The sequence below is a fragment of the Mus pahari genome, chromosome 9 (genome assembly GCF_900095145.1).
Source record: "Mus pahari chromosome 9, PAHARI_EIJ_v1.1, whole genome shotgun sequence".
Classification (NCBI taxonomy): Eukaryota; Metazoa; Chordata; class Mammalia; order Rodentia; family Muridae; genus Mus; species Mus pahari.
In genome coordinates this window covers 72,316,061-72,337,643 of record NC_034598.1, presented here as the reverse complement: position 1 = coordinate 72,337,643, position 21,583 = coordinate 72,316,061, and the positions used below count along the sequence as shown (strand labels likewise).

Below are 21,583 nucleotides of genomic sequence, written 5' to 3'. Positions count from 1 at the left end.
AGTGTTACCAACTGGAGAGCAAGGGTTCCAAGGCCTGAGACTGTGGGGACACTTCTGACTCAAAACTACTACAGTCAACTTCCTGGCCATAGTGTTATGTCTAGAACATCATTTGAAATTAATACATTAAAGTTCAAATGTCTTCACAGGCTTTTACACTGCTTGAAAGTTCAAAGTCTCTTCTGTTGACTCAAGGGAATCTTAATTGCAACCTTTTGTAAAATAAAAACACAAATTATATACTTCCATCATACAATGACACAGAAATAAATGTGTGAATATATATATATATATATATATATATATATATATATATATATATATGTATGTATATATATATTCATTCTAAAAAGGAGGAATGGGGGCATAGCAAAGTAGTACTAGACTTAAAGCAAGACTGGATTCAAGCAAGGCAAACTCCAAATTCTACAGCTTCATGTCTGCAGTCCAGTACTTTCATTTCAAAGGGCTAGGTGGATCTTTCCCTGCAGCTTTGCTCCCTGCAACATACATCTGTCTCTGGATGGCTCTGTTCCCATGGCTCCATTCCCAACACATAGCCTTTCTTGGCAGATATTCCACAGTCAGTATCTAAGAGCATCCTCTGAAGTCTGATTCACTCTAATACATTCACACAATGGTCTTTTTATTTTTTTTTTCCTTTTCAAGGTCTTCATACAGGAACTCCATTGTCATGTTCTTAGCATGAGACCATGGAGTGAAGAGCCAGACTCTCTTGTGTCTATCATGTCTCTAAGACCAGCGCCACTTGGAAAAAACTGCTAAGTTTGGCTTGGGATGAACCCTGGCCTCTTGAACCACATTAACACCAATATTTGTTTGCATATACAAGTACTAATTTAAATTTAACTTCCCAAATATAAATCTGCAATTTACTAAAGACCCACAAAGCCAGAAATATATAATTTTAAATGTTTATTCATAACTTTAATGTTGAATCAGGTGCCAGATATGTTAATGGATTCTGGAAATTTTATGTGAAATAAGTAGAGAGACTCAACTGCTTTATAATTCAGAGTGAATTCTATTATTGTTTTTGGAAGCACAACAGAGTAGTGTTTGACTGAAATTCTTATTATTTCTAGAAGTTTTCGACATAAATAAAATAAATCTTAAGTAAATCTCAATTTGCTCAGTTTTTGTCAATATTAATCATTCTTGATCTCTCTCATTTAAAAATTCATTAGTTGTATTATTATTTTGGAAGCCCCTTTGCCACAACTCGTCATCCCCTTAAAGTGCATAAAGTGAGTGTGTTAAAATATTCTGCATTCTTTAATTCTAGGATATGATTTAATAATAAAAAATGGCTTAAGCCAGTTTTATTGAAAGTAAAGCTAGCGAATATCCACTGTACAAGAATCATTTACTTGATACTTTCAGGAATTAAAAGAGTTGGTGAATCATTTTGAGCCTTCTGTGTCACTCTTCCTTCAAAAATATAGACCTGGTTCACCTTTTTTAAATTATAAAAGCAAGACCAACATGTATAAATTTGATATACAGATATAAACATCTATTATGTCTGCATTCTACACTTTCTACCCTTATATTTTGTCAGCTTCTACGCACCCAAGTCTCTCCACTTAGAACTTCTAAGGCATGCTAGACATGAAGACCAGCCACCCACTCCCTTTCCCCAGCCCGCTCAGCTACTCTCACTTCCAAATATGCTCGCTCCCCTCAGGTTATTGACCCTGCATGTTTTCAATAGACTTGGGCCTCTCGCCTTACATACGGTGTTCTTTATGGCGGTTCTGAAGCTTAAACTTCCCTCAGTATCTGATAACTCCAGTTCTGGTCACCAAATTCTGAAAGATCTTTTGCGTGGAGGAGGGCAGCAGAACAAACTGGCAGACAATACACAGAACAGGACTAGTCACTACTGTTTCTAGCTGATGTCAATCACAAGGAGAGAAAATTACTAGGTAAAACAACAACCCAGATCCAAACATCTACTAAGTAAACAATGATAACGTCACAAAATTTTAGACTTCCTAATCAAGACCTCCGAGCAATTTCTCTACTGTCTTTCCCCACTCTTCCCTCTTCAGCTTCTCTTTATCTTTTTTTCTATGCAAATAATATTTAGGAACAAAGAAGTAAGGTGAAGTAAACCAGGCTTGCTTCGGAGGTCTGAAATCTCAGCTAGGCAGGACACTGGGCTGCTCTTCAAAGATGACGGCCTGATTTATAGCAACTGATGTCATCAGCACTGGGGGTTCCCTAACCGCTGTCCACACACTGCTAGCTTGTCGTTCCTCAACTGTGCTTCCTCATTAACCAGTTTCTTCGGCATTTTTAAATTCCCTGTCTCTTGGCAATTTATCCCATCATCCACTACTGTCTGAAATCAGTGGACTTTCTGCCCCTGCCATGTTTTCATTTTCGCATTAAATAAGTATTTTCGATTCATATTTCTTAGCTAATAAAAACATATAAAAAATACGAATAGGAAATATGAAGTACTTTCTCTTGACCAGCCACGACCGGTATTTAATGTTCCTCTACTCTGTGTGAATGCTAGGCCTCCTTGAGCGCAGCTCTGTTAGAATGCAGAACAGAGTCGAGTCGTCTCCATTTAATTACCAGATTCTGTCTCTGACACTCATCCTGAGGCTCTCAGCTAAAGGAACTAGCGAATCTTACGGCACTTTTGTGGACGATGCTGCCCTCTCATGGCTTCCAGTTTTCATGTTGGCAAACTTTCCGTATAAGATGCGCTCAGTATCCCCATTAATATCTAAACTCTCCTAAGTAAACATTTTCAGGTTTAGCAGAATGTGGATATTTAAGTAAATATTTAAGTTTTGTTTGAGAACATCGGTGGCTAAAATTTTAAATCATGTAGATTTTCAAGTAAATTAATGACACCTCACCATGAAAACTGGAAAGGCAAAAATGGCTTGATTAAATTTTAATCTCTAAAAGAAATCCCATCACAATCTGAGTAAATTATTGTCAAATAATTTACTCTGAGATGAACACAATATAAGGGCCATGAACGTAATAGAAAATAAAATAAAATATAAATAAATTCACTCAAGAGGGTCTCTTTGGTCTCTCTTCTTCTTCTTCTTCTTCTTCTTCTTCTTCTTCTTCTTCTTCTTCTTCTTCTTCTTCTTCTTCTTCTTCTTCTCATTTTTTTTTTTTTTTGTGTGTGTGTGGGTTCGAGACAGGGTTTCTCTAATCCACCTGCATCTGCCTCCCAAGTTCTGGGATTAAGGGCATATGCCACCATTGCTTGGCTTCTTCTTCTCATTTTTAACCCTCTCTTATTCCAACTGGTTTATCTACTGTCTGGAGAGTATAGAGGAAAGCAATGAGAACCATGAAAGGCTCATCACTAAATTCTGTATTTAGGCAGTCAGATTTTAAAGTCAAATTGATTTTGTGTCTTTAATTTTTTGATGTTAAAAAAAGAAAGAAAATCTACAACAAACCTGTGACAAAGAGATTTAAAATACACCCCCCCCTTGGTGAATTGTCTATTGGTATTTTGCAGTCAGTTGATGTCCTCCATCTAAAATGTCACAATTGTACAATTGTCCAATTGTCACCTACGACTTTGCCTAACACTTTATGCTTATTCAGCATTGTCAAAACATGAAGTTAAAAATGGAGTTACAAGTTACACTGTGAGTTTTTCCTTCTCATTTTTGACCCTATCATGCCCCCTTGTGACTGATAAAAAGAAACTTTTTTTTGCCTAACTATATCTAGGTATGACCACAAATGCAAAACAAGTAAAGGAACAAGAAAGGAAAAGTTACAATGATGTCAGTATTGTTTGGTGAATCCTTTGCTGAAACATATTTAATATGCTAATTGATCAAACTTTCTTAAATAAAGTTTTGATGATAATGGCAGGAAGAATGACCTTCCAAACGGCAGAATCATATACAAATGCTAAACTTTTTCTCAGTTCTCACCATGGGAGGTGACTGCAAACAGGGTGTTATTTCGTTTTGAAGAAGACCTAGCAGAAATAGGCATGGAATTTTGACTGGGTCAATTCTCAACCTATTTTGCTTGTGAACTTGGCTCAGGAATTCCACATATTTTTGTATTATTCTTAAAATAGCTCCTTTTGAAATTCATGCAGAAGGATAAAGAACAAACCAAAGGAATAAAGAAGTATATTGAACAACCTTATATACGGTATTTGATTCCACCTACTCAGACTGAGCTTCAAAACGCTCTAGGTTTTGAGTTACTGTTTCACTGAAGTAGCCATGAAATGGTTTGGTTCAGAGCAGATTACCTTCATAGTGGTTTACAAAATGAGTGGATAGCAGGCATAGACAAGGGGAGAGCACTGTACTTACTTAAATTCACTTAAAAATGTTTAAATATTCAGTGTTTTGTATCTGACAAACAGTATACAAAATTACTGTTATCTCAAAAGGATGCAACATAGAAATTAAAATAACTAATATCACACTAAGATAGAAAAATTATATGTTAAAAAGTAAAAATAAGTTACCATGAATTTATCAATGGCTAATGAATGATATGAAAGGTATTTTATGTATTAAAAAAGTATTTCTGTTAATTTACTTCAGAGTTTAAACTACATATGTATATAGCATAAAAATAAACATAAAAAGCAAGGTAATTTCTGAGCTACAAATATATCTTTTTTTCTTGATTCCTGGTAACAAAACTGTACATTAGAAGAATAGAGTGTCTTATATTAAGCTCATGAACTCATGAGATTATAAAGATTGCAATGTGTAGATAATTTTAAAAGTTTTGAACAAATATAAGACCATAACCATTTGTTATTTCTTGCCTGATATCTCCACATTTAGCATGGGTATGTAAATGAGAAGTGAGGAAAAAAAAAAGACAGAATACAATCACAAGGGGATTGAAAAATGATGCCTTCCAATTTTTACCAAATTCTTCAAAGTCATGAGAGAAATCAATTGTGTCTCTTTTCATGTGTGGTTATCTACAGCTAAAATCCACTAAACTGATGCATTACTGACTGGCCAGGCTATTCAAGAGTGCAAGGGGAACGAGAGCACTGAAAGTTTGGTTTCTGAATTAACATTCCACGATGTACCAGCTCAGAGACAAATTATAACACAGTTAACAGAGCACACAGCACACAAAGAAGTCATCACCCAAGTATATAAAACGGGGACTATTTTTAAAAATAAAAGGGCAAGATATATCATTAAGTGTGATAGTGATTTTCTTTGAAAATCGAGGATATTGTAGTTACTGTCTTAGATGGAATTATTTGTGTATTAATTCCTGTTCATATTAAATATAACATAGAGAACACGATTCAAAAATGTTATAGTCAATTATCACATACAGCTGCTACTCAAAGGACATTACTTACCTAATTTCTTCCTTAATTTCTTTGATTTCATTTTCTTTGCTCTCTTTAGCATTTGCTGAGCTGTAGAGATATCCTTAAAGCCCCTATAGAAAAGATATATTGAAAATATCTAAAGTATATTTAGATATAGATATACATGTAAATGTATATGATTGAACTATATCACATGCAATAAATTTGTAATCCCAATTATTAACTTATTTCAAGGTAAGTTTAGTAAAGACTGATGGCTTTTTGACTCCCCCAAAATATCTACCTCCTCAGATATCCAGTAGTCCTTCAAATTCTCAATTTCTTCGGTGTAGAATACAGGACTTACCATTCTTCTGTAATTTTTTCTTCTTTTTCAGATTGTAGTAAACTCTTCCTACTTGTTTTTGAGTCAGGTGTCCAGGATAAAATTCCACTTTCTGATCTGCTAACAGAAATGCATGTTTTTAAAACAGAAGCAACAGAAGTGCATCAGCTCTTTTAAAAACTACAAGCTGTTATTGTCTCAAACTTGGAAATAAAATCTATTTAAGCTACAGAGGAGCTTTATCTTGAAAAGTAATAAAAGTCTGCCATTAATTTAAAATGTTTACATTTCAATTACATGGGGCATATTTCAATCCTTTTGCTGAAAGAACTGTGGCCCTGGGACTTTTATTCTAGTCCCCTTCTGTACCTGCCAGGCCATGAAGATCTGTCTGTACAATTATTGCATTATTTCACCAAAATGTAAGGTTTGCATTGCTCTAATGCATCTCTCCCGCACATTTTTTTAACACTAGAATTTTCATATTTTAACATTACCTGTTCTCCATCTCCTAGACAAATCAAGGCACATCAATTTTTATAGTTACTCTACTTCCTTTAGGGATGTGCACTTTTTGTCTTTGTTGTCCCTAAGTCAATGCCCGCTTAACGGAGTGGCTTAGCTTACCTGCTGCTTAACTGTGTGTGCTCGGGTGACAATGCATTTTCTTTCTCATTGCACAGCCATGCCTGAGCTGGACGAACTGGTATGATAGGTGAAGTTTCGTCATGTCTCAAAGTCCGAGAATTCTTAGGTTAAAAGCATACATAAATGTAATGTAAAGGAAATGGAACAATTCCAGCCTTTGTATTGGTACCTCACAATTTGGGTCAGCCTGGGCAGTCTTAAAAGGGAAACTCATTACAAAATTAAAATGATAATAAAACGAAATTACTGGAACATGCCTACATAGTCTTTTGTTATATGACGAATAGTATGCTGTTTGGTATAGATCACATATACAAAATGATGAATTACAAAGATCTTTAGAAATCTCAGAAAACAAAAACTTCAAAGATTATCAAATAAATAACAGATATTGCGGTCCCTTGACCTCTGGCTGAGGATCTTCAGCTGCCGCCTCTCCGTGTACATTTCTGCATTTTTAAAGTACTGTCAACCAGTGATTTTAGTCTGCTGCCAAATATGCAGCTGAGGCACATCATGTCTTTTTTCTGGCTACTGTGAAATAAAGCGTTGAAAGAAATCCAAAGTAAAGAAAAAAAAAAGAGAGAGTAAATGAAAGAAAAGCTACATGAAAAATTACATCTGGGGATGAGGAGGAAGTTAGAGGCTTCTAAAAGTAATTATGTTTTTCAAGCCAATAAATTGTATTATTAATCACCACGGCAGAGCAGAACCTTCAGAAGCCAGCAAAGATCGAGCACTCAGAAGTTTCCATGACATGTTACCTTTGGCCAGGGCAGCTGGTTGGAGAGAGGCAGTGTTTGTGAAGGGAAGCCGGTGGAATCTAAAGCTGGCCAGTCTCTCTCCAAGGCATCCTGCAAAAGTAACGACATTAGAATGGACAATGTTTTGCTTGCAAACCTTTACCATGTTTCCTTTAAATTGTACAATTCTTGCAAATGTACACAAAGCCCACGAGGTCTTTTGTGTATAGGAACTTTTTACATGCCATATGAGAGGCTGCATCTCTGGTTAAGGCATTCATTGTAAAAAGCTTGATCCACACACTTTGGTTAAGGGAGGGGCTGATACGTAATTGCTCTATGAGGTGAACACTGTTCTGAGTATTCATTGCTGACTCTTAGCTAAGTGTAGAAGTAACCAGGAGAAATCAGATTTTAGCCCATTGTGGTGCAAATTGCATATTCTATTAAATATATAAAGAACACAATATTTTAATAAATTAGAATCAGTTTTCCTTAAGTATTGCACATGAGCTAGGGTTTGCTTTAATTTTTATTTTCAAAATCTCAGAAGTTTTATTTTTAAGTGGATAAAAGGAGAAATTTATATTACTGATTTTTAAAAATATATAATATGTCATTTCTGATGTAATTATATTCCAACACTATTCTGTAAATGGGTAAAGAATTAGTTTATACTTCAAGTGTGAAATGCTTACTGTGTAAGACCTTTCTCTTCATCCCGAACCATGTTTGTTCCACTTATACAGTTCCCAAGTTCATTTTTTATTCTATAAAGTTTTATTAATTATATAAATGGTATACATTTAAGATATAATTATCTGAATTTTATTTAATTGGCTTGTCTTATCTGATGTATCTTAGAGTAATCTGTGATTCTTTATGAACAAGGATCACAAGGACACATAATAGCATTTAAAAGGCTGCAAAATAGCCAAACCCCTTGAAAATTAGAATGACTATATTCTGAAAGGACGGTAACAAAGTTTTCCATTCACACAAGTTCAATGTGCCTTGCTTTTTGAATGACTACTGAAAATGTGAGACTAAGGCATACTAGTGGCTGCCGGCAGCCAGGTAACAGTGCACTTATTTATTACTAAGGCATTATTCTTAGAAGACAGAATCGAGGTCAAGGTATTCCAATATCATGTGAACATAACAACTATATCCAGTAAAATATTTTATTGGTTTTCTTATTACAGAGGAATTATTAACACACAAATATCTATGTCACAGTTATATTTGGTTTAAAAATTACTATTTGGAAATGCAGAGTAAGTTCAAGAATTCTACTGAATTCTGTGGTGATTCTAGCAAGTAACACTCTATTACACATCTGATAGCATTTTAAAAACTCTTATGACAATACATATACTCATTACTGAGTTTGACAATAAACTTAATTTATCAATTCTATTAGAAAGACATGTTTTAAAGTATTATGTCGTACACAGTCAATATACAAGTTTTATTTTTCAAACAAATTATTCAAATATTCCCAAATAAAGCATTATTGGACAGGGAGAGGGCATGGGAGAGGACTCTCCCTGGAACCTTTAGTGGTCTTCTTCCCATATCTGAGAAAGATAAGAAAATGTCAGCCAAGAAATGATGCTGTGGTTCTGGGGAAATGACAATGAGAGGAACCAACTGATGGTTTTCAGAGTTTGAAATGAGAGAGGTGACACAGAGGGCATTGGCCTTCATATCTCTGAAAATAAGATACTGAAATTGTTTGCAACATACTGAAGCTGATAATATTAACTACTTGTTAAACCATGTCAGAAACCTACTAAACCCTCACTGACATTCCGAATGGTTTCTCTGTTTCATGACAGATGCTAAAATATCTGATGACTGCCCTTTAAAAACAAAGAAAAGAACTGCAGTTCAATGCAAATTTCCTGACCAGATTGAGATTCAAAGTTTTAAGCTTTTTTTTTTTTCCTAAGTGGCAATGCATATTTATGTGGGGAAAGGTCACAGGTTGATAAACAGCAGCTATCATGAAATTAGTGGTCCTATTGTAAGGGAAATGGTTAAAATGAAGAGGGTATGTGAAAAGGAAATGATGAAAACTGAGAAAAAACATGGTGCCATCTGACCACTGGCTACGACTGGCTACTGACTACTGGGAGACAACTGGTGCTGTCCATCTGGCATTCACTTACCTTCTTGTCACTTTAAAAGAATGTCTTTTTTTTTTTCTGTCCTAAGAAAGTCTAGCTCCCTGCCCCCCTCTATAGCAGTACTCTAACAGGAGTACTATAGCAGCAGTAGTATAACAATAGTACCCTTTATGGCAGTTCTCTCTCTAGTGCTATCCAACAGTAGTACTCTCTATAACAGTTCTACCTGTAGCAGTACTCCAATAGCAGTACTCAATACTAGAACTCTATATAGACTTTCACCCTAAAGTAGCTCTCTCTATAGAAGTTCTTTCCATAGCTACTGCTATATACTCCGACAGCAGTACTCTATAGAACACTACTCCCATAGACACACTCTATAGCAGTACTCTTTACAGCACCTGTTTCTATGCAGAACTCCAGTAGCAGCACTAACTTTAGTACTGTCCTCTCTATTATATTCTCTATAGCAATATCCCAATAGCAGTTCTCCCTAGAGCAGAAATCCAATAGTCGCTCTGTCTATAGCAGTATTCATTGCATTATTATAGAAATGACAGAACATAGGAATAGTACTTTCCTTTTAAGACTACTTAAATGGGATATAATGAATTCAGGTAGGTAAATTGAAGAAAACAATCTATTGCTTTTGAAATCAACACCTTAGATCCTGGGAGAGGGGGAGGGGGAGAAAGAACAATGACCTCTGCTTTGCAAATGCGCGTGTACTTTCCCTTTCCAAGAAAAATGCTCTCGTGGGAATTGACCAAACCAGTAAAAGCATCTGACAATTAACTTACTGATGGATGTTCCAGGACAAAATCTAGGCTCATGACAATGGCCTCAGTTAAATACACTGTGAGGCAATTTACATGGACTCTTTACTAACCCTGTCAGTCAGACTACTCAGTGGCCACTGGAGTGCATTGTGAGAAAATCTGCCGTTGTAGAACTAAGGGATAGATATTCTTGGGCAACTATTCATTTCTGAATATTTTATAGTAGCTTTAGATGTTCATAATAAACTACCTAATACTGGTGCTGTTTCTTTGGGGTGGAAAGCAAATTATTTGTGGTCCAATATGGTAAAATAACCATCATCTGGAGTGTAAAATAATATGGGCTTCTACATGTCAGGATTAGACAGAGGGTGCTCTTCAGTTATCCCATAGCAAAGTTCTATGCAGAGAAAATTGTTAAATGCTCGAAATTCTTGCTGCCTGAAATAAAGTTTACTTTTGTCTGGAAATCTGAATTCTTCCACAAGCATCCAGAAAGTATGCTAATATAATATGTTACATTATATGTGAGAAACTTCATATACCTCAAAGTTCTTGACACTTAATAAATTTGCTAAACTGTATTTAATAAAACAAAAAAAATAGCTGATGGTGAGAAGTGTCTTTGGTTAACCAATTTCTATACAGCATGACATTTAAGGCCTAAAATCATAGTAGACTGGCATGGGTATCTAATAGAGCAGGAAGAAACATACGTGTTTTACATGCAACCTTATGGGAAAAAAAGTGAATTATGAGTGCAGATAGTTGTAATTAGTGTTCTGAACAAGAATTGTGGAAGTTTTTCTTAGAATACCATGTATTTCAGGAACTGCACTCATATTCATATGAGTAACTACATATAAAAGATACATATTCCTAGGTAACTAGTCAAGCTAGCTTTGTACTTACTTTTCCCTTTGATAACTACAATAGAAATATTGTAATACATTTCTAGCAAGCTGTGAACTTGTGGTCATGTGGCTTTCATGTAGCTATCCTGACATGAAGCATGGTGTCTACTATGGTTTAAGCATTCAGCAATTCCTGCTTAAAAGAGAATAAATTTGAATTGGTTCCATATGCCTATATTGTGATATATCTTTTAAGTGCAGAATTTGGTTCAAAATATAATTATTTCTATTACTTACATAAGTAAAAGAATAAAATTTTAGTCAGATGGGACATATACTTGTACACAGGAAATTTTAAGAAAAGTTAAAAATAACGGAACCTTCTGGTTATTCGGTTATATGCTCTGAATTTATACAGCAATTTTAAAATAATGCCAATGGGAAGGAAGTAAAGAAAAGCAAAGGAAGACTGCAATGGTTTCCTAATGAGTATTTGCTTTATATTATGTATTTTCCTAAAGAGTTGGAGGAATGGCTCTGTTGGCACAGTGTTTGCTATGAGGGCTTGATTTTGGAACCCCAGCATCCACATAAATGTTAAACATGCTAGTATCAGTAATATTAGTGACAGGAGCTTTTGGGGAGAAATTATTCCATTACATACCTATATAAAACTGTCAAAAAACAAAATTAATAATAAAAATAATCAAACTGTACATTTTAATTGAGTAATAGCATAAATTAAATTATAAGTTTAATAAATGGGCCAAAATGATTAGATAAAGTAGGAAATATTATTAGTTAAATACATGATAGGCCAAATATAAACATCTAGATAAAAACTAAGGCTATGTTTTAACACTGAAATTGGCAGTGAATTTTTAAAAATGCAACACCAAAAATCACAGGCAACAGAAGAAAAGATAGACAAATAAGATTGTATAGAAATAAATACTTCCCTTTTAAAGATATTTTCTTCATTTACACTTCAAATGCTATCCCCAAAGCCCCCTATACCCTCCTCCCCCCCTGCTTACCAACCCACCCACTCCTGCTTCCTGGCCCTGGCATTCCCCTGTACTGGGGCACATGATCTTCGCAATACCAAGGGCCTCTCCTCCCATTGATGGCCGACTGACTAGGCTATCCTCTGCTACATATGCAGCTAGAGACACAGCTGTTGAGGGTGTGTGTGGGGGGGTACTAGTTAGTTCATATCGTTGCTCATCCTATAGGGTTGAAGACCCCTTTAGCTCCTTGGGTACTTTCTCTAGCTCCTTCATTAGGGGCCCTGTGTTCCATCCAATAGATGACTGTGAGCATCCACTTCTGTATTTGCCAGGCATTGGCACAGACTCACACAAGTGAGCTATATCAGGGTCCTGTCAGCAAAATCTTTCTCTACAACTCAGAAAACACCAAAGCAAAGAAAATCCACACAACAGAAACTATCAGCAGCCAAGTAGTGATGGTACTCATCCCAAGCTGCAGGAGGCAAAGCAGGTGTATCTCGGGGTTAGTAGTCAGCCTGGTCTACAGAGTGAATTCCGGGACAGCCAGAAGTTCACAGAAAAAATCCTGTCTCAAAAAACCAAAACTAAACTAAACTAAAAGTAAAACAAAACAAAACAAAACAAAACAAAACAATCTGCAAACTACACATCAGGTAAGGAGCTTACAGCTAAGATGTAAAAGAAATTCAGAATTATTCCCCAGGAATATGTGTACAGTACTTATCTAGGATGTATGAGACCTGAAGACCAGTATTTAGCGCTTGAAAAACTAAATCAAGACTTTAAGCCTACACATGTGAACATGTAGCTAGATTTTAAAAGAAAATAAACAAATGGTCTGAGCAGATGCTCTTCAAAAGTATACTTGCGAATGACCAACATGGTTCTGGGGAAAACGCTTAATATCATCATGTTCAGGAAAATGTGCATCAAAAACACAATGATGTGGCCCTGCATGCAGAAGAGATGGCTAGTAATAAAAAGGCATATGGTGAAAACCATACAACAATGGATGAAAAATGAGCTCTCTCACATTATTGGAGGGAACATAAATTACTATAGTCCATATTAGGAAACATCATAAAAATCTCTGTAAAACTAAAAGTTGAACTAAAAATAGATTAAATGTCCCAACAATTTCTCTACTTGGCATGTATTCAAACGAAATGAAATCAACATGTTAAAGAAATACATGGGCCTCATGTTTATTACAGCACTAGGCATAATAGTTAGGATATGAAATCAACTTAAATGTCCACAGTAAGTGTACAAACGAAATGTGTTGTCCATGTAGAGAATTGGATGGCATTTATCCATTAGAAATGATAGAAACTCACATGCAACAGGACAGATGAACCTGGAGGGCACTGAGTGAAAACAAAACAAACAAGAACCCCTTGCCATCGTACTCATCTATGTGGAATCTAAATGAGGTGAGTCATAAAGGAAGAGTAAAATAATGATCCCAGTCTGTAAGAAGTCAGAGAGGGGAGAAGAGATGCTGGTCAAAGGGTCGGCATTTTAGTTTGGAAGCTGGAGTGACAGTTTGGGGAATAATGTGCTTGCTACTGAAGGATGAAGATCAGTGTTCAGAATCTCAGAGCTTATTTAAATGCTGAGCTTGATGGCTTGTCTACAATCTCAGCACACAGGAAGGGAAGACCAGGAATCGCTGGAGCAAGCTATTAGCTAGAATAGACAAAATGTCATATCTGGCTTTTACTAGAAGCCTAGACTCAATATAAAGGAAAGGTGACTGAGGCAAGCACCTGGTGTCAACCTGGATCCTTCACATGCATGCAATGTTCATTCCTACACATATGAACATGCATACACATATGACATATACATATGCAGAAGCAAAAATATAACTTATAAGAAAATTCGGTTCATTACCATACAATATGATTAATACTTAACATATCACCTTCTCTGTAAAATTCTGAGCAGATGACAAAGAGATTCCCTCTACAAAAATGTGTGTGTGTGTGTGTGTGTGTGTGTGNGNGAGAGAGAGAGAGAGAGAGAGAGAGAGAGAGAGAGAGAGAGGAAAGGAGAGAGAGGAGAGAGGATAGGGGAGAGAGAGAGACTTGAAAAATAGTAGAAATTTACTTGCTTGCAGAATATGCACATAATTTTTCTTGATTTCTAAATATGTATATGCATTTGTATGTATCTGGGTTTGTGCAATGACTGGAATGCTCTTGCAGGCCAACAGAGGAAGTCAGTACAGATTCTTTGGAGCTGTTTTAATGGTTGTGGTTGTAAGCCACTGGTTAGTGGTCCTGGGAATCCAATATGGATTGTCTGGAAGACCATCATTTGGCTCTGAATCACTGGACTATCTTCCCAATTCCATTCCTTTTATGTTTACATTGAACATATCTCTAGACATGTATGGAAGTTACCAAACCTACAGTAAATTTTTTGTGAAAATAGAAAGACAAGAATCATATCAAAACCAATGTATGAGACCAAAACAGCCTACACACCAAACCAAAACAAAACAAACAAAAAAATTGACAAGGTAAACATTTAAAACAAACCCTAAAGAAATTTTATAAGTGAAACTACTTATATATAATCATAACTATGCTAGAATTAACTTGGTTTGCTCAAGAAATGCAGTTTTATATTTTACACATTTTATACATTAAAGTCAAACATATATAAATATAAAGATATGTATTTTGATAAAAGTGGAAGAACACATAATCTTTATGAACACTTTCATTGTAATCTATAAATATTAGGAGATGTAACACAGTCCTAATGTATACAATGTTTCTAGAAGGTAAATAGGAATCAGTTTACTTAGATAATACAAGTTAAAAGTTTTGATATTGAAACCAGAAATGGAATAAAAGATGTTTGTTGTGATCACTACAATTCAAAATTTAATAAACATAGTAATCAAGATAATAAAGCAAGAAAAATTAAACTGTGTAAGAATAAGAAATAAAAAAATAAGAAAGATTTTTCTGTTTGTAGATTACATAGTTATACATATAAGGTATTTAGAAACTTGGATAATTTATCCACTAATTTAGGAAGTAATTTCATCAAAGTATCTGAATAAAAAATAATGTGTGAAAATAAATAAAACTTATAGAAATGTCTTTAACATACAAATAAATCAAATACCAAGTAACAAATTTAACCAAACTACACAGATGACTATAAAAGAAAGCTTCATACTTTCTTTCAAATGTAGACAACTCAAAAAGTTTTTCTCTTTATGTTGGCAGTATGGTAATAGAGCTGAACCTGGTATCTCATAAATGCAAGTCATAAGAAAGTAGTATTTTCCATTTTGAATTAATTATTAATATATTTGATTCAGTGAGAACACAGGTTCTGATTCACTCATATCTTCAAAATTTCTCTAAATTATTTTTGAAGACCAGCAGAGAGAAATTTACAATGGTAGCTAAACTAGAATATTACATATAAGCTATTAATATACTTTGAAAAGCAATGAACCTATTTTCAAAATAACTGGACATTAATCATTAGAAAAATCCTTTTCCAATGATAAATAACTAATTCTCACCAATGTGTCACTATGTTAAAAGGCAGTCGTGGAATTGCAATTACCTGTTGGGGCCATTGAGTAGACATAGATCAGAGACCCTACCATGTACCACTGGGAACGTGAAAGCAAGGTCATCATCAAGCCCTATACTTATTGTTTTCTTGTATATATAAACACATAGCTGTGATAAAGTTTAATTTATTAATTATTTATAAGAGGTTCAAAACAATATTTAATAAAACATGTCAAACATTCTTTGATGGTATAATAAAATTACCAGTACAATTAATTTTGCACTTCCAACTACAACTACGAAACAAGCCTAATTTGAATACAATCATTCTAGTTATGTATGGTTTGGCCTGATAATTAAAACAGCATGAAGTAGCTTGTGAGCAGGTATGACATGTGCTGTAGACATATAGCACAAACCGCAAAGCAGATAGCTCATACTCCAGACAGGGTGGAGTCTGACGGTTGGAGACACCATCACCCTGCTCAGGATTTTGGACAACTGATAAATTGCTTACCTATATCTGGAATTTTCCACTTCATATTTTCCTAGCACAAATAAGTGGGAAGTTTTATAGTCACTTAAAGTATCATAATCACAAAATACAAAGAGTTAAGGAATTGCTCTATTTAAAGGAGATGAAGGAAATGATGCCAAGTATTTGCCACCTGCAATCCAAGCTTACTAAGACTCAGACTAAAAGTTGGGACAGGTGCAAATTTGAATAAGGTCAAATACATGATAATGTTCTATCATGCTTTTTTCCCTGAAGTTTCCAATGTGGATAAGTAAGGCTAACCTTCAGAGAATCTCATCCAAGAGGACAAAATGTCTGCAGCCATTCTATTGCCCCTTTATAGACTGTACAAACTAGGAGGGCAGATTAGGAAAAGAGTAGAAAGTAGCAGTGGTGCCTATCCTGTAATATTGCTATCCACCTTTTGAACATGGCTCAGAATATACAAAATGGCCAGGGTGTCTCCAAGGATGATGTTAACTACAACATCTGCAGCAAGTAGCTAAGGAGTTAGCATAAAACACTTTAGAAAAAGTATTACCAGAACGATATTTGTTTGATGCAGTAGCACTTACCTCATCAAATTCAAAATCCTCTAAATCTATTTCTTCATATTCTTCTCCAGATTCTTCATCTTTGATAGCCTCTAGGGCGGTCGCCAGTTTCTTTCGTAAAATAAAGCCCTTCCAAACCGCCTGAACAAAAATGTGAAGTATGTTATGCAGGGTTACAGATCAAACCCTAAACCAGATTCTCTATGTTATCCCATTAGGGAGATAAAACATCTTAGAACTTAGTTTAATGGCTCAATAATATGTTTTTTGAACTTTATGTGACACGTATGACTGCAAGATAAATTAAATAACCTTGTGTGTCTGAATCTCTCGAGACTTCCTTCGTGGTAAGCAGAGAAGAATCCTTAACCCTCCCTCTACTGCACATGTAGGTCAACCAATCAATTATCTGACAATCCCTCCAGGACTCATTCTGAACTAAGAAGAAAGACATTTTTAAAAGGTCAAATTTGCTCATTTTCAAATCGTTGTGTTTAAAGTAAGACTAAGCTCATTTAGAAAAACCCCAGTGTATTTAAATGACCACATTAGGGAGATGGTATCATGGCCCAAAATAAATTAGTTTCAGGGAAAAAAATTAAGTCAGCACAGAATAATGGAACAAGTAAAACTAAAAAAATTAATAATCCTGGAATAGAGAAGCTCTCCAACCTATGTCCCAGGTACAGTAAAGCTCCAAAGAATAGATGATTTTCATATAAAGCTGCAGAGTGTGCATTAGGACACATGAGGTATAAAACCAATGGGGAGGTACATGAACATATTGAAGTGAATTGTTTACATTTAAGAAAAATACAAAAGTATAAAATTAATTTCTAAAATAGTTATATATAACTTTTAAATGATAGATCAGTATAAGCTCAAATTTTCCAGCATTTGGGAGGTCAAGACTGGATCTTGGTGAGGCCTGAGGTCAAGTCTAGTTTAAACAGTGAGTATGAGGCCCTGTCTTGAAAACTAATAAGATAAAGCTTTAGTTCTCTAAATAATCAACCTTTGTTTTTTAAATATGAGTTTGGAACTATGTGCATATTCACAATGTTAAAAACTACAGTATTAAAAACTAAAGTATATATATATATATATATATATATATATATATATATATATATGTTCTAACAAGAATCAATTAGAAAATGAAAATATGATTCACACTGGGTGTACAACTCTACAAGTTATTAAGGTCATTTTTAATGGGTTTATTTGATTGTAGACTAAAAAACACACCCCAAAGACGAATTTGACAGCAGAAAGTATTTTAGAGCAGTTTTATAACATTAAAATTGTTGTCATTTTTGCTACCCTGAGAATATACACAGTGACTGGACTGTATCCAAGGATATACATAACCCATATCTGCAAGAACCACTCTCAGAAGTCAAGCCACATACTTCTCAGAAAAAAATCCAGGAAGCTGAATCAAAACCGAAGCAATTGGTCAAGAACCATTGAGAGTTGTCAGTAGACTGATACCTTCCCTGCTTTTATCCCAATGTAGGACTCACTGAAGAGTGCTTCCTATGCTTTGCCAACTAATCAGCTTACTCCAACACTAGGTCCGTTCAGGATCCCTTTCTACAGCAGCAACCTCCAATCAAAACATATCTGATGCTTTCCATTTTCTTGACTATAAAGTAAACACATGCTATTCTCCGACTTTGAGAGGGTGGAGGAAAAAGAGAAAAAATAGATGAGATGAATATATAGAGTTGAATAAATTTCAAAAAAAAATAAAGTAATTTTAAGATAACTGGATGAACCAGTGGTGTAAAGGATCAGTATTCTGTCATGTGGTCCATCATATATAAGTCTGGGACAGTAAAGACCATTGATTTTGAACTTTATGAAATCTCTCCCATGTGCCACGCACAGACGGTACAGCTTAAAGCATGCAAACAAGCCTATTTTAATGGACTTTCTATTCTAATAGTGGTAGGGACTGAAAACAGACAAAATAAAGCAAATGCATAGAAGCTGAAAATGATATAGTATAATAATAGTCAGAGGCAGAAAAGCAATTTATGACAATTTCATTATAGAAAGAGAATATACAAAGACTCAATGTACAGATGTGCACTGCATTGTCATCCTATAGCTAACCTATGAAAACTAAAATGACAAATATTTCTTCAGGACACATTCAAACATATAGAAAAGTCCTGCAATGCCTGGCACTTTTCGGACAAATAGAAGCTATGCTAAACTACCTATTATTAATAACAGTCAGTACATATAGTCATGGGCAGAACGTTGAGAATGTTGATCCAGTCAGACACAGGACGTACAGTCTCTCACAGTGTCACTACTGTATCTGTAGCTATGGGATTTTTAACAAAGGAAAAATCAAGTCCTTAAACCTCTTTTTTCTTCATCATGACTCCCGTTTTCTCTGACAGATGGTAATGAAGGTTTTCTAGCTTGATTCAGCCAGGAAGGCAGAGATTAATGGTTGAATAAGTTACTGAGTATATAAGTAGTTCTTGAAGGGTAGAAACTTCAGCCTTGCATTGTTTTCATTTTTACTCCAAAACCTGTGAGTCTGAATAGGACTGGTCTGCTACACTGTCAGAAAGACCAGTTCTTTCTTATTCAACTCCTCTAGCCATCTGTGGGGCGGTGGGCTGTGCACAGACAGCCTGGTTCCCAGTCAAGCAAAGGTCTGGAAACCCTGGTGACCCGCTGGGTGGCGACTTCCACCTGCATGGGACAACAGGTATTCAGCCATGCCTCCTGGGTCCCTGGCTCCTATCATGTAGCTACAGCCTCCCATAGCCCCCCCAGCAGAGAGGTATGTGGCCATCCGTCATGTAGGAGCAGCACCAAGTCCCCCCACATGCAAATAAGGTTTCCCCAAAGCTCTCAGACCAAGCAAATGAGAAGTACCTGTTGTCAGACCCTGACCCACCCCAAAACTGTATATAAGAATCCTATCCATTAGGATTAGAGGTCTGTGAAAACTATTCTGTTGTCTGAGCCTTCTGTCCTTAGAGCTGTAACACTTAGGAAGAGGTCTGCTCCCCAGAAGCGCCACCTGAAGCTCCTCACTGACTAGTTCTTGCTGGTCCAGCACAACCTGACTCAGTGCAAGGCAGGACAGCACAGAGTGGAGTAGCCCCGTAACCTGGAAGGCACAGCAGAGATGGAGGTAGAGCCAACTGCATCAGCAGAAGTGGCTGAAGAGACATCCCCTCCCTGCCCATACTTGCTTCTCTTCACCAGAAGTCTTGCACGCGGGGAGGGGAGGGGCAGAGATCTCTGTGGAGAGCCTCTGGTACACAGGCCCACACATATCCATTATCCATATTTTGATGTGGACATTGAATTCTTCCCCTCAACCTGGCGACATTCCTCTCAAGCACTGTCTTTTCTACCACTTTCATTTCCTGTCCCCTTTCTCTGAATGGAAGAAAGTTGTTTCTAACAAATCTCTCCAGTAACAGATACAACTTAGCTCCCCCAACATAAACTTAGAAGTAGGAACAAGTAAGCTTGAGATGATTGTAATGGTATTTATTTGCATGTATCCCCATATCTGGAAGTCTACTGCAAGCACATTAGGAATTTAAAGCTAGCTTTGGCAACATAATGAGGTTGAATCCAGAATCATTAGTTTATCTCAACATACAAACAATAACACTCCCTTCAGTTTCCATTCTCAGATGCTTCATTTCCAGAATAAGCATGTCTTATGTCTGAGGGTGCAAAAGGAACTATATTCTCATTTATTTTTAAACTTTTTTTTAAATTCTTTACTTCTTGCTAATATGTCTTTTACCTAACTTAAGGATTTCTAATTGAGCTTAGGATTTTTGACAATTAACACCAAGTTTCAAGTTAATTCTGTTGTTCAGTAAGATTGGCATTGCATGAAACCACTTTAGTATATATGTTTATACCCATAGAAAATAGTACATAGACTTAATCAGAGAAGTCTCTCTTCCCAGTGATCTGCAATGAAAGTAGAGACTGATAGATACATAAGGTGCTGAGAATGAGTGATTATTGAGTGTACATACTTAAGTTATGTATGCTATCCCCTCCAAGGGTCAAGGCATAATGCATAAGAAAGTGGAAAGACCATTAAAGCCTGGATTCAGTACAGAAGGGGCTGAAAAAATGTCCTCTGGGCAATCTAGTGCCACTGTAATCACAAGGTTTCAACAACTATTGTGACTTCACTGGGTCTGCACGTGAAGGGACCAACCAAAAGCCAAGCAAAGACAGGGAAATAAGTTAAGGAACAATACCCCTCACTAGTGAATTATTTTATATAGGTAGATCCAGAGAAGGGGGTGTGGCACTGCCTTCAGTTATATTGTACCCACTGGTGACTATAAAACTCCAGTGGAGGTTTGCATTCCAGTGGGAAGACAGATGATCATGGTCATCCTATATGTACACACTAACAGAAAAATAAAATTATGCATGATTTCTATATACTAAATTGCATACTGTACATATAATAATAAATGCAAATTTTGCATAGTAATGATCGTATGTTGAAGGATAATTGATCACACTATGAACCCTGAGATTGTATATTTACTGAAAAATACTGTTTCTAGTTGTGTTGCAGCTCAGCCCTTAGCATGACTCTTTAATTTCTCTGGCTAGAATACAAACATGCCCTTAGTACACACTTTAAATTCCAAACAATGAAGATAAAGTTAGTTTGCATAAGGATGCTCTGATGATTGAGAGCAATATCTAATTGCATGTCAAACAAAGTGACAAATCAGAAAACTATTTGACAGAATAGGATCTGACGAACTCTGACAGGGAGAGGAAAGGGAAGCTACTTAAGAAAGTGCAGTACAGAGAAGAGAAAAGAAGGAGAAGATAGGTTTACTAGGAGAGCTGTACAAAGACAGGTTACACAGAGAGAACAAGCTACACACAGATAAAGACAGAAGAAACCAGAAAAATAAGAAAGGGCTAGAAGATTTGAACAGATTGCTAGAATTAGTGTGAGGTCAAGCAGAGCAATTCAGGAGAGGCAGAAAGAGAGAGAGAGAGAGAGAGAGAGAGAGAGAGAGAGAGAGAGAGAGAGAGAGAGAGAGAGCAGATTGAATCAGTCAGTTTGCAGAGAAAAGATCATA

The 21,583-nt window shown here is 35.9% G+C and overlaps 1 protein-coding gene across 1 annotated transcript in view; it reads right to left on the bottom strand.

Annotated features, from left to right (window-relative positions):
- LOC115064680 (leucine-rich repeat and IQ domain-containing protein 1-like) overlaps positions 1 to 21,583 on the bottom strand; it is a 155,215-nt gene that overhangs the window by 89,550 nt on the left and 44,082 nt on the right. The window contains exons 8-12 of the mRNA XM_029542030.1: positions 16,485 to 16,604; positions 7,088 to 7,177; positions 6,303 to 6,424; positions 5,697 to 5,792; positions 5,378 to 5,460 (exon numbers count right to left, since the gene is read on the bottom strand). Of these exons, the coding sequence (XP_029397890.1) occupies positions 5,378 to 5,460; positions 5,697 to 5,792; positions 6,303 to 6,424; positions 7,088 to 7,177; positions 16,485 to 16,604 (511 nt within the window). The remainder of the gene's footprint in view (positions 1 to 5,377; positions 5,461 to 5,696; positions 5,793 to 6,302; positions 6,425 to 7,087; positions 7,178 to 16,484; positions 16,605 to 21,583) is intronic.